The sequence below is a fragment of the Monopterus albus genome, unplaced genomic scaffold, assembly GCF_001952655.1.
Source record: "Monopterus albus unplaced genomic scaffold, M_albus_1.0 scaffold31.1, whole genome shotgun sequence".
In the NCBI taxonomy this organism is placed as follows: Eukaryota; Metazoa; Chordata; class Actinopteri; order Synbranchiformes; family Synbranchidae; genus Monopterus; species Monopterus albus.
The window spans coordinates 191,293-205,423 of NW_018127911.1; the positions used below are offsets into that span (position 1 = coordinate 191,293).

At 40.1% G+C, this 14,131-nt stretch overlaps 1 protein-coding gene across 1 annotated transcript in view; it reads left to right on the top strand.

The window, feature by feature from the left end:
- kdm4b (lysine (K)-specific demethylase 4B) overlaps positions 1-14,131 on the top strand; it is a 48,182-nt gene that overhangs the window by 8,937 nt on the left and 25,114 nt on the right. The window contains exons 6-8 of the mRNA XM_020596726.1: positions 4,523-4,572; positions 8,652-8,755; positions 10,539-10,676. Coding sequence (XP_020452382.1) covers positions 4,523-4,572; positions 8,652-8,755; positions 10,539-10,676 — 292 coding nt within the window. The remainder of the gene's footprint in view (positions 1-4,522; positions 4,573-8,651; positions 8,756-10,538; positions 10,677-14,131) is intronic.

Sequence of the window (14,131 nt, forward strand, 5' to 3'; positions counted from 1 at the left end):
GCTCTCTGTGATGCGATCTCATTAAAATCATCTGTCTGTCTTGTTTTCACATCCCTCACTGAGAGCGGCTCAGCTCACTGTCAATATTGTTTATGTCACACTGCCTGTATGGCTTTTTAAATGACACCTGATTATCCTGAGTCTGCATCGACACAGCAAACCAGCCCTACTTTTGTGCTTCTTTTCTTCGCCTTCCTACTTCAGTTTATTTTGCGTTTACCATAATCCCCATCATTTAAGACTTGGTTCACTCTCAGATCAATGTGCACCATTCATTAGCTTTTTTTAAAAATGCATTTCTTCCTTCTGCTCTTTTCTTGCTTTTGTCTAATTCTTTCCCTTTTATTGTCTGTGACTCTAGGTGCTCACCAAGCCTTCCCACCTTCATTTTTTTCTGAAATGGAATCTTTTACACGTGTGTTGGGGTAATTACAGGCTGTAAAACAGAGCACGCCCCTTTAAAACACACACACTCTCTCGCTTTCTCTTTCACTCCTTTCATAGTGCAGCCGTTTGTGAAATTAACTCTATTTCCCCTGCAACTCTGCTTCCATCAATGTCAGACCCCTCCATAACGACTGTTAGTGAGATGTGCACGCACATGTTTGTAAAGCTATTTTTGTGAGGACATTGACACAGTGTGTTCTCTATCCCCTTACCTTACCCCTCATAACCAAAAGCCTAACTCCAGCTCTACCTCCAACCTAAACCCAATTCTACCCTTAACCCTAAAACCAAGTCTTAATCTTCAAACTGCTTTTTGACGGTGTGTCAGGAAGCCAAAATGTCCTTACACCCATGGTATAAAACTCAGACTGGTCCTCACAGTGTATTGCTATACGAGCACACACACACACACAATGTGTAAAAGATCTTTGCTTTAGCAGTCACTTGCTCTCTGTTTTTATCCCCACATCATTCTCTTTCTTGTTATTGTCATTGCTGAAACCATCTCAATCACCCCTCTACCCCACCACACACCGGTGGATCTGCTGTCAGCCAAAAGATTAACCTCAAACCATGTGAGGAGTTGAAAGGGATATTTCAAAGCGTAGCCCCACTGCAACTTGCTAGTAAGGGAGGAGTTTATTATGAATTTATCCCAAACCTCGCCTGTAGCCCAGTGGTTTTGTAACATTCTTGTTTGACAGTGAGGAGTTCTGGGCTTTGACTTGGAGTTTGCAGCAATTACAGGTTCCCTGGTTGTTGTTTTTAGTAAGACCCTCTGAGAGCTGTTGCAAGGAGCTTTCCTCTGGTCAAAATTTACCCCTCTGTTACATGTGTAGTTGCACATACATATGCCAGCAGAAATATGCATAACAAAAATATTTTTAATGAGGTATGTAGAAAACTATGAAGAGCTGTTAAGCTTATTTAATTCAGTGATTGTTATGACAGAGAAACAGAAATAACTGAAAGGTTTTTGTCTCTAGCTCAATTTATTAATGAAAATCAGTAACATTCACATTCTTTGTTCACCCCTTTGATTAAATAAATATACATTTTTAGACAAACCATTCTACTGACATTTTATCTACCGACTACTGCTACAGTAGAGAATCACAGCGTGCTGTCTATCTGCGGTGCATTAAAACAAACCACCTTTCATCTGTGATTTAGGAAACAGCTAGTTAAATTGAAATTAACGTGTTTGTAAAGACAATTGATTTACACTGTTGTCACATAAAGGTCCTAATATATCAGGTGTTAGAAGAAAGTTTTTTTTTTTAAGTGCATCTAGCAGTGTTGTTTTTTAGAAGATATGGCCCTGCATTTCACTGAAAAGAAGAATGTACATGAATTGTACATGTCTGTAAAGTTGAAAAACGCTGTGCCACTTCTCACGCTCTCATTACATCTTAATCCCACCTGCCAGGAGTGTTGTCCCACCATACATAAATCATACTGTTCCTCAGAGAAGTGGAAAAGTTCAAGCCATCATTTGCTGTGTGTTGTTTTATTTGTGTATTTTTCTCTCCGCTGCCGGAGTGACAGACGTGTTGCTGCCATGGCAACAGTGGCCTTAAAAAGGAGGGAAAAGGAGGAGACACGCTGACTGGCTGATTTGTTTAGTTTGATGCTAGGATAGAGGGGGTAATCTGAGGTATCTTCTCTGGTGTTGGCTACTGTGAAACGTGTGCACATCTACAGAGTAAACTCTGAGACGTGATGTTTCCCATGGGCAAATACTTGAATGTTTTAGGAAATGAATATACTTGCTGTTTTAATGCGGGTTGGATGTGGAGACCATTATCAGTTCATCTTCATTACAGAGGTAGATCCCTGACATGTTTAGACTAGACTAGATAATCACAAACACTGTAACACACATTGCTTAACCACCTGCCTTGTTTTATCTCCCTGATGTGGCTGAGGGCCAACATAGCCTAAGACCTAACATGACGGTGATGGTCGCAGTGGGAGTTTAGTTTGTTCAAGACATTGTTAAATTTGTTTTTAGCTGCATAGCCATAGAAATTGTACACGTTACTCATACAAATAAGTGCTTACAGTGCACATTACAGGACACAAAACAGCTTTGAGGCAGATGTTTAGTTAACACAACAGCAGAAATGACAATAACAATGAAGCAGGGTGATTTGTATGGTATTTATTGTGGCAGTTGACAGGTTTAGATGCAGTATCCAAAAAGTAAGTAAGGCACAGTGATGCATGTGGAGACAAAGTCAGAGTACCTGGTCACGCTCATGAGAATGCCTGTATGGCAGTTACAACGTGAAGTTGGTTATGGAACCCTAGAACCCAAGGTCAGGCTAAAAGTTGGATATATATGCAAAGTTTTCAGTTACCTCTGAACCAGAAAGTGAACCATACTTTGTCTGTTGTTGTTTGAAACCATAGGACCAATTACAGCTTTAATCCTATAACCCGACTCATTTTATTGTCCTAGTCATTATCGTTTATCTTCAAGCATAAAATGCACAAATTAAAACTTCAGACAAAGAGAATATGGTCTTAAAACCATGGCAAGGATGCAGAGTGTAGTTAACTATAAGTCTATTCACTGACATAGACCAATTATAACTCTAAATTTCAGTGCATGTCCCTTGCCCTCTAATGGCATGAAGGACTTTGGTCACAAGCCTCCAGCGTTGAAGAGCTGTGTGAATCCAGGCTCTCTCTGAAGTTCTAAGCTTTCACCTACAGGTGGCAGTGTGGCATCATGTCTTGGCTCCTATGACTGAAACTGACTTTGGCTTTTACTTTCTTTCTGTGTATTATTTTTATCTCTCTGCCCCCCCTCTCTCTGTCTTGTGCTTATACTCATCCTCTTTCTGTCTCCTTAAGTGTTGTAGCCTCTCACCATTTCTCAGGCTTTTTCTTTCGTTCTCATTTTCTCCTCCTTCTTCTTCTTCTTCTTCTTCGTTTCAAATATCCATGTGGTTGTTGAGGCTTGAGCAAGAAAGGAGAGGTGTGGATGTGTTCAATAGCCCCCACCACCCCACCCCTGGAGGCTTTGAGAATCCAGAGCAAATAATTGCAGTAATAAACAGTGTTGTAATAACTTCACAAATGAACTGATTTGAGCGTTGATGACCTCCTCCCACTTAGTTTTACAAATAAACATGTTTTCTAAATGTAGCATTTGACATTTGTCTAATGATAAATATTCTACTCTGCCGGTGCCCACCTTGTATATTAACAGTACAAACACTTCAAGGTAATATTCATACCTCATTCTACCTATGGTGGAACATAGAACCAGGGCCATAGGGCTGCTGTATACAGTAAGAAAAGAGTAGCAAAGTAGAACTGACAACAGGGTGTATGCCATGGCTAATTTCAATTTTTAAAATGGTTAAGTGCTAAGGCCTAAAGTCCTGCCCTTCATTGATCATTTTATCTTTTCACCACTCTTCCTGTTTGCTCTTCTTCTCCCCTTAATTTATAAGTTGTTCTACATTATTGTTTAGTGCAGTTTTTTGTGATTGATAGTGTTATGTCAGCTTTAATTCTTAAGAGAATTTGTTCTGAGTAAGAGATTTGTTTCCTTGTTATTCATGCAAACCTGATCACTGTACTGATTTGTTTTTTTTTTTTTTTTTTTTGTCCAAAACAGCAAATTTAGAGAATATAGAGACATGAGCTGTAGCTTTTAGCTTGAGTCAGAACAAAGATGCATCTTTGCCTCAGTTTCCATGCCTAGCATAAATTTATGACTGCTTGTGTCTTTGCATTGATTTCATGTACTATTGTGCTGCCTCTACCTTCATGGGAAGACTCTTAAGTATTGCTTGGTGTGGGTTCTAAGGAGAAAATGCATAAGAGAAATAATAGCAGTGTTCATATTCAGCAGTTTTACTTACTTACTAGGAATATTTGAGAAAGGTTTAGCAAATGCAACTAAACAGGTTAGAGAACAAGGTGTGATACAGCTTGTTTTAATGATGGTGCTGTGGTTTTTAAACATGTGCCCTTTTGGCAAGAAGCTGGTAACAAACCTGTAATAATAGGCTAATCATTCACTAAACTGATCACCTTGTTTCTAACCTGTCTGCAGGTATGCCGTCCCACCTGAGCACGGCAAAAGGCTGGAGAGGCTCGCACAAGGTGAGACCCTGACGATGCTTTCAACACACACCCTGTCTTGGTTTTGTTTCTTTATGTTGTCAATATAAGTGATGGAGCAAGTGCTTCATTCTGTTCAGCACACACCATAAAACCATACACATGCTGCCTGCACAGAGTACACCCTAGCACGCAGTCTAAGCACATTTATTGGTTCTCCCTCCATCTCTCCCTTGCCTCATTCTGCTTAAACACAACATACACAACACTACTAAGAACCCTTTAATACTCGCAATAAATGACCTTTCTGCAGTTTCTTGTTCGACTGACATGGTACTCATAGTGAACAGAGTGTGCATGCTGTGAGCCATGCACAGAAAATGTTTCACATGTATTCACTGGTTGACAAACTTTGATATCCCACGTTCTGACCTCAATCAACAACAAAAAAAGGAAATAAACAGCGCTGTCCCTGTAACATGAAACACCTGAATTAGTTCAATTTACGTTAAAATGTGCTATTTTGATTGTCAGAGATAAGCTATACTTCATATGTAACTACATTAGTCGTTCAAGACTGTGGCATGAAATACTGTATATGAAAAGCAGGGAATCACAGGTGCAACTCATAGCATGCAGTTAACTGTGACTCAGTTTCATGTGGATTTGCCAGTAAATTGAGACATTGACTTGATATCACGTTTGCTGCTATGCCTATGATGATTTTCAATGAGATTTGATAAGGAATTCAGAGGTGTTTAGATAAGATAAGTGAATTCAATACTGGAATCATAGCTTTGATAAAATGCTATAAAACCCAACCTTATCTAATCCTGAAATACATGCATTCCTTATCATTCTTCATGTCAGTATTCAGCTCTCAGTCACAGTCACATTGCAGCCTTCCTCTGTTCGTATGCAAGCAGGTGGCGGTGGGAGGAAAACAGTGCCAATGTTATTTAACAAGCACCCGCTGACCTATCAAATCCATCGTCAGCACAGGCGGCCAACTGTTTACGAGGTCCTATAAAGACTGTTATGAGTGTAATAGGAATGCCTAATGGGGCTAGGACAATGGTCTTGTTACTTGAAAACCCCTCTCTGAACATTTGACACAGCGATAGCTGCTGCACTTATCACTCCTCATCTCCGCATTATTTCCGTCATGGCTTCAGACTTTTTGTGGTGTGGGGATGGAATGGGAGGGGAGGGTGCAGGGTTGGAGGCAGGAACTTAATTTCCAAACTCAAAAGGATTGAATGAAGACTTTAAGTTAATATTACCCTGCGGAGAGCTCAGAGAGCCAGCTGCATTTTAATGGGGATTAATACCCAGACTCTGTCGGCACATTATTCACCTTTATCAGCTCCAACAAGCAGGCAGGCGATGAGAGAATAGAGGCCCTCTCTCCCTCTTACGCTTTGTAGGGTGAAACAGAGGCTGAAACAATGCAGTGAAAATGAAGGATGAAGTGTGTGCCAATTATACTATCAGTCACATTAAAGTTTAACTGGGTGGAGGCTTGGATGGAGCCCCCTTTGAGGCACTAGTGGTTACAGACAGTAAACATTGGGAGAGTGAGTGATGGAGGAGGAATTCTTGCTTTTGATTATGCAGAGGCCGTCTGGGTCTCTTTGTCTCTAAGAGTAAAATTGAGTCTGAGAGAGAGAGTTGGGGCTTTGAAAACCCAAAATTTCAGAGGATTAGCCTATGTTACCATCTCAACGCAGTCTGTGTTTTCAAGTAGGTGGTATGGCTTTGTAATAAATAAGGTAACACTGCAGTTTCAGTAGCTGTGTAAGTTTGCCTTTTGTTTATTATATTAGTAGTAATTGCAGTCACATGTTTGCAATAAAAATATTGATTTTCCAACTAATTGCAGTCCTTATTTGAACTATTTAGTATAAATTCCCAAGATTGATTTTTGAGTCTTTTCTTATTAAACAAAAATCTGTGCTAAATGATACATGTATGCAGTGGTTACTTATAAATAGTTCCGTTTGGGCTGCTTGATGTGCTTTTAAAAAAAAATGTCTGAGTCGTTACAAAAAGCACAATGAGGTTAATCAAAGTTGAAAAATAACACAGATAATAAATAGCTTGCTATATTTGCCAGTGAAATTAGTGAAATGTGAACTGGGGGTTCAGTGTCTTGCTCAAGGACACTTCGACATGTGGACTAGACAAGCCGGGAATCGAGTTGCTAATCTTTCGGTTAGGAGACGACCCGTCCTACCTTCTGGTACAAATACTGTTGAGATGGTCTTGGATACATCTTGCAGAAACAATCAGGGCAAACAAACTGGATACACATTCTAAGAATTGAAACTGAAATCAAACTGAGAGATCAGTATCGATATGCAGCCCTAGTTTGCACAATGCACAGCTTTAGTGGTCTTGTAAAATACTGCCACTGCAAATTGTTTTATTAGCAACCTTAGGGGCAGAGCCATCAGCAATTAAAAGATTAGGCTACATTATATTGTTATATTGTTCTTGGGCTAATTATCTCACTACACAAATAAGACCATGCATAAAATAAATAGTAGTTTTTGTCTTTCAACATCGTTAGTGCTGCAGCTTCTTACAGTTAGCACAGTTCCAATACACACATTTGTTTCACAACTGCAAAGCAGATATTCTTCAGCCAAATGTTTTCTCTTTGGTTGCACTGACTGGGATAAGAGAAAAGTAAAAGCACCCAGTTTGTTTTGTGCCTTCCTTTGTGCCATAATGCAACCCATCAGGTTTCCCCCTGAAATCCAACCTGGAAGCGCACAAAGAATGTACTTACATGCACAGCGTTAATGTGATTATTCTACACTTTAGGCAGTAAATTAATTTACATCCATGTCAGTGGAGTCAGATTTCCTTTTCCAAGTTAGGGAATTAACAATCATATAATCAACACAGCTACATTCTGCTGGAGCAACCCGTTTAATTGGCAGTATTTGTATGGCATTCTTCAAATTCTTACCTTCCAAATAAGCCCTCTTCTAAAACTGCCAAAAACTCTTAGATCTGCATTATACCAATATAAAACATTATTCATCAAAATTTTAAACTAAGTAGCCATAGCATTGTAGTCTAATACAATTACTGATAATTACAGCAAATTAACTGATAGTAATTAGACTGATGCAGCATGTAAATGTAGACATGATTATTTTGCCTTACAGTAAGTATTCAAGACTATTGTGGTAAAAACAAATTTAGGTTTGTTAATTTTTGCACAAAAATATTCAGTCTCAGAGAAAGGCCCTGTGTGAGTGTTCCACATCAGACCAAAATTCTAAGTACTAGACTTAGAATAAGTGGAATATCCTTTTTTTTTTTTTTTTTTTTTTTTATAACAGTCTATCAAAAACCCTTTTCAGACATGTGCTGAAACTCTGAAATTATGTAGACATTACCCAGAGGACCTGTATGTGAGAACACAAATGTCCAAGCTAGCTGACCCAGGCATTAAGTGGACTTTACCCAGCTCCCTAGTACAAAGCCTGTGTAAAACCTGAGGGAGCCGCAGTGAGCCCATGTGAGAATAGAGCATCTCATAGTCCAGAGTATTCACACTGAGCTAGTGAGTGTTGATGGCATCATGTGACTGGTGCAAAAGAAAGAATACAAGCACCCAATGGTAAAGGAAAAATTGTCATTTGGTCATTTACAGTGAAGATGCTAACAAAAATATCTAACTGGAGACACAACAAGATTCAGGAACTTCTGTCATTAAAAGTCATCTTCAGAATGCCTGCTTTACCCAGGCGCAGGCATAGGTGTTCACCTGTGCCATTTATCAGGCAGCAGCCACAGGGCTGAGTATCATTACACCAGTGGATTGTGGGACCAGGCAGTTAGGATTATTAAAGGCTTTCAGGGACAACTGCTACAATTTTATTTGAAGCAAGCTGTTTGTTTGATAAACAGTATTTGATAATAATCAGGTTATTGCATTACAGAATATATTTATAGATGTGTCCTCATGCCTTGCTGGTGCCTCTGGTATTGTTGTAGTTATTCATGGTTTTATCAGATAATTTGAGTTTCTCTCATAAACTGTATATCTGGATCGTCAGTGAAACGCCCTGAATGCCCACTGTGCTCACTATCACCCTCTACAGGCTTCTTCCCTGGCAGTTCCCAAGGCTGTGATGCTTTCCTTCGCCACAAGATGACGCTGATATCTCCATCCATTCTAAAGAAATACGGAATTCCATTCGACAGGGTGAGTGGCAACTGGTCCATGCTGCATGACATAATTAAACATTTTACTGGTCCCCATGAGAAGATAAGGTTCAGTTTGGTCTCAGTACAAATAACATTCTTTGTGTTGTTGTTAGAAGCTGTTGTCTCTTCAGCCAGTACAGTGCATAAAGCTAGAGTCACTTTCCTACCTTAAAATGTGTTGACACATCATTACTCATCATTCAGTGTTATCCCAGGCAATGTTGACTGCTAATCCAAGTGTCTGTCTTAATACTTAAATGAGCAAGTGATAAAATTATCTTGCACATTTTCCAGTATAAAAATATATATTGTTTGAAAAAGAGAATTGAAATCGCATGCTCTGCACCCCGTATGCTGTGATAATAGAAGTGGGCCTTGCGTGATATGCAGAAGTGGGTTTATTTTGAATGATTGATGACAACATAGTGGCTCAGCTTTGACGCAAATATCACATTTATTATGGGCTGTAATAATAATAATAATAATACAGTATGAGTAATGATCTCGTCTTGTATCTGTTTTAGGAAATTAGTTGGCTTTTTTTACCTTTCTGTTTTGTTCTATTCAGCAAGCATGATGAAGCATCACAAAGAGCAAAAATTAATAGCAAATTGAATTAAAAACTGGTACAGATCAGGCACCAAAGAGTTTCCCCTCACCCATCCCTTTTAATCAATCTTTACACCCCCCCAGGATGTCATTATCACAGTGAACATGTTACCTGTTACACACCTACAGTACCTCTCTTGATTCATGTGTAAAAATAAAACTGTCTTCTTTCATTTTTGCAAGAGCAAAAAGATGTTTGCTATCTGCACCACTGGCATTAGTTCAGGAAGTTTATATCCTGCTCTCAGCCTCTACCCGTGTTTTTCTGCTCATTCCTCTCACCTTGTCTGACTTGATGTGTCTCTTGATTGCCTGGATCCAGGTTTCACAAAGAAGTTGAGCTCCACAACCAGATATATAGGGCTTAGGTTTTGGAGCAATGCATTAAAAAAAGAATGTGCTTAACTTGTCCTCACATTTTTAAACATCCTCAGACTGAGGATGGGAAGACATTAAACTCTCAGAGCAGCAGTCATGTTAGGCTGAATTAGCTTTGCCTGCAAGTCAGAAAAGTTTTGAGAAAAGTTGATACTAAGGAACTGAACTCTCCGCTTCTTCTTAAAAATCACAGAGCCACAGATGGAAGTAATTAATAGATCATAAATCTGAAAAACGCAAAGGGCCTGCATGCACATAGAGAATTTTATCATTTTAGCATTTTAACTACAACTTCTTAAGTAGAAGAAAAAAGAAAGCTGATGTGTGCAAAAAAGCAGCTTGGCCACAGGCCTGACCCATAGAGACAGAGTCACCAGTTAATCTAACCTGTATGTCTTTGGACTGTGGGAGGAAGCTGAAGTAATTGGAGGATACCTACACAGGCTCTAGGAGAGCATGCAGCTCTACACAGAAAGGTTCCAGTTGGCTGTGAGGTTCGAACCCAGAACCTTCTCTGTGAAGTCATAGTGCTTACCACTGCACCACAGTGATTTGTTTTTATTCAGCCAGTTACTGTGCAGAGTTTTCTGTCTTGGGTTTGATGCTGCAGTGGACCCATAAATTTGGCCAGGGATTTTTTTCCCCAGGTGAATTTGATGGGGGTTCAGCTGGAATTAGGTTCATGGAAACAGGGGTGGTAATTGCAGCTTTCTTTTTTAGCATTGCAGTATGTTATACCCCTAAATTTGTAAATCTGTTTCTTTTTTTGTGTTTTTTTGGCTTTCTGTGAACAGATAACTCAAAATGAAGGGGAGTTTATGATAACCTTTCCTTATGGCTACCATGCCGGATTCAACCATGGCTTCAACTGTGCAGAGTCCACAAACTTTGCCACCCTGCGTTGGGTGGACTACGGCAAGATGGCTACCCTGGTAAGGCAAGATGGAGACAACAGTGTTAAAATGTATGTAGTAAAATCTGAAAGGCATTCTTGCACATGTGAAAAGTCTTTTGTTGCAGTTTTTCTTTTGATAATCTTTTGCAATGATCTGGAAAAGTATAAAGGAAAAGCCTCAAGGCATTAAGGATACTTACTTGTAACATTGGTGTGTTAATAATTTGAGTGTAGGACTACTCAAGTCAGTGTGGGCACTGTGCAGCTAAGTACCAGTTTTAACGTGGTATAGGCAAATTGATTGGGATCAGGGCCAAAACTTGAACATTTAAGTATCATCTCTAAATTCTGGCAGTTGTCAGTAGCAACACTAGCTTCTGCTTGTGAAATTTCAAAGTAAAAGAACACATATGGAAACCTTCCCCTAATGCTCCTCCAACATCGTCATGATCACACAAACACTCTTGAGGCAAATGCAGGACACTCCACTTGAGGAGGTTTGATCCGATGTGTGATTCAGCAGCAACTTTGCAGTTTTCTTGCTCTGGCTGTTTGCTTCTCTGAAGGGATGAAGTAATAGATCATATCAAAATATAAAAGCAGCGCCTGGTTCTCTGCTGCGCACCATCTGTTACCGACACTAACCGCACCCTCGCATCCTTCCATTGACGCAAACTGCCTCTTTGCCTGTGGGCTGCTGAGCATGAAATTATCAGGGCATGGGTTGGATGTGGACGGGAGCCCAACTATAATGTCCTTTGTAAGAACCTCCCCCCTTGTCTCTTTCCTTTACATTCCACTTCATTTTCTTGTTCAGTCCTTCCTCGCTTTTCTTGTGTGTTACTGCTTGTGTGTGTGTGTGTGCGTGCGCGTGCGTGCCCTTTCCTCCTGCTTTCTCTCTACTTGGCTGCATGTCAGATTTATGAGGTGCCATTTTGCAGGAGTACATCTCCCTTCTTCTTGGTCTTTCTCATTTTCGGCCTTCCTACTTTACCCGTGTGGCCACTTGTAATTTAAGAACCAGTAGTCCAGGCTCCAGCAGTCCTCCCTCCTCTCAACCCAGTGCTCCAGGGAGCATCTTGCTACACAGTCTGATAAAGAAGGGTGGTCCATTCTGCACTGCTAAACCGAGTTGACAAATCGACAGTGCAACACCGCACACAGAGGAAAGTGAAAGAGAACAGCTTGGCCAATAAGGCAGGCTGTTCCTGCCAGTCCCATCTTTCTCCCCCGTTCTTTCTGTCTCTCACTCAGACAGTGTTATTCTCTGGTTGGTGTGATAGCATAGTGGTTACAGACATTGTCTCATTAACAGTGCAGCTTAAAATCTGTTCCAGTACTATGTCCATAACAAAAACCCCAAACTCATTCAGGCTTCCTTACCATAAATAATTCTGAACAAGGAGGTAGGCTGAAGGCCTCACTGAGTGTGGTAGAAATGGCACATGGCTTATGAGTTGTTTTTCATTGTTCTGCTTATCCACATTAATATGTTGGTCCAAGAAGTAAAGTAAATACCTTTATAAATATGCGTGAACTTCTGACTGAAGCTGCGTGTGTCCTTCTGTGCTATTTTCACCCTCGCCTCACCCCACACGACGGTGACATCATCAAGCCACTCGTGTTGGCCATATTGTACACGCCTACAACACTCCCCCTGCAACCTCTCACCCCCTTACCAACACAGCCCTGTGCATTAAAACACAGCAGGGAGTTGTGTTTTTTTTCCAGATTGTGAACGTACTTCACTTTGCCATCACACTCTGCTCTGGTTCTGTTATGTACTGATATTGCGAGATAGCTTTTGCCTCAACGAGAAATATTGCCACGTTTTAATATCACGAGATCTCGTCACATCCCTACTTGGCGGTAATGAAGGATCTTAACACTTGCTCACCCCCATCTTTCACCTTCTGCCTTTGGCTCAAGCATTCATCTATTAATTTGTTTGACTCTCTCCTCCCTCTCTTGCCCTTCCCCTACCAAGCCCCGTTTTGTCAGCACCAAACAGGACAGTGAAAGATGGGGCTCTATATTGAATTTGTCACCATTTGGAGGCTGCCAGCACACAACAGAGAAAAGGAGAGTGAGTTTTGCCGTGCTTCATGCCTGTCTTCTTAAATACAGCCTCCTTAACTGCTGACCCATCTGTCTGACTTGCTAAGCGAACACACACCTGCGGTCAAAGCAGGCCTTTTGTCAGCAATCCTTGTTAGCATGCGTGCATATCTAATTCTGTTATTTTAGGCATTGCGGTCTTAATTAACCTTTTCCCAAAGCTTCCTATCTATGCATTAGGTAGCAGCCATTTAATTTTTTTCTTTTAGCCATAGCATTTCCAAACACTGATTTCTGTTTTCTGCAAGTTTGGTACAAAATAGCTCAGCATTGAGCCCACTATAGCACTGAAGATGGCAAAAAGAATCCAACGGATTACTTCTAACAATATTTATGTCTGCTGCACCATTATGTTGCTGAATGTTAACAGTCTGTGTTTTAGGATTGGCTGCTCAGTGCAAGCCTTTCCTCATTTGTTTGGTGCTTAGTCACACTTTGCTGAGTTCCCTGAGGTTTGCAGGGTGATTTTTTTCTGTCTGAGAGAGGAAAAGAAATCATCCTCCCAGTTCCCAGACTAAATCACATCACTTTTTCATCTTGAAAGTGAATTGCAGATGACTCACTCCGCCTTTTTTCCATTTGTTTGCGGACTTGTCTTGTTTTGCAGACATGCTGTTATTGGACATACTGAATTTTTATTAGAAACTGTTTATATGCAGCCCATGTCCATGATAACCAGTAAAGAAAATGCATGCTTTTAGTTGTATGGTAAGCTTACAGCACTATTAAACAGATAAGCAAGGTTGATTGGTCATGTAGTAAATACTGCCTAGAGCCCATTACAGGCTGTGTCGACACAGGGAAAAACTGTCCGCAGCAAACAACACAAGTGGCAACAATTGACTGGTGAGCTAAGGGACAGTTACTCACATTAGGTGTCACTGTTGTGTGATTGTCATCAAGCAATTTAAAGGTGCATTTTCTAAATTTAAATTCTCACTTAAACAACCCATTTGCTTTTTTAAGGCTACACAATAACATAACAAGCACATTATATCTTGATGTTGGTAAAAGATTTGAGAAACATGCTTTAGTTATCTCAGACGAACCAACAGAGTTTAGTCACATAAAAAAAAAATCATTGTCTTGATGTTTGCCTCATATGCAGTTTTACATACTGCAAAAGCACACTGTGGAAGATACTACCACAATGAGCCGCTGAAGCTTTTTTAGTTTTCTAGTTCATTTACCTTTTATGTACAGTGGGTACGGAAAGTATTCAGACCCCCTTAAATTTTTCACTCTTTGTTATATTGCAGCCATATGCTAAAATCATTTAAGTTCATTTTTTTCCTCATTAATGTACACACAGCACCCCATATTGACAGAAAAACACAGAATTTTTGACATTTTTGCAGATTTATTAAAAAAGAA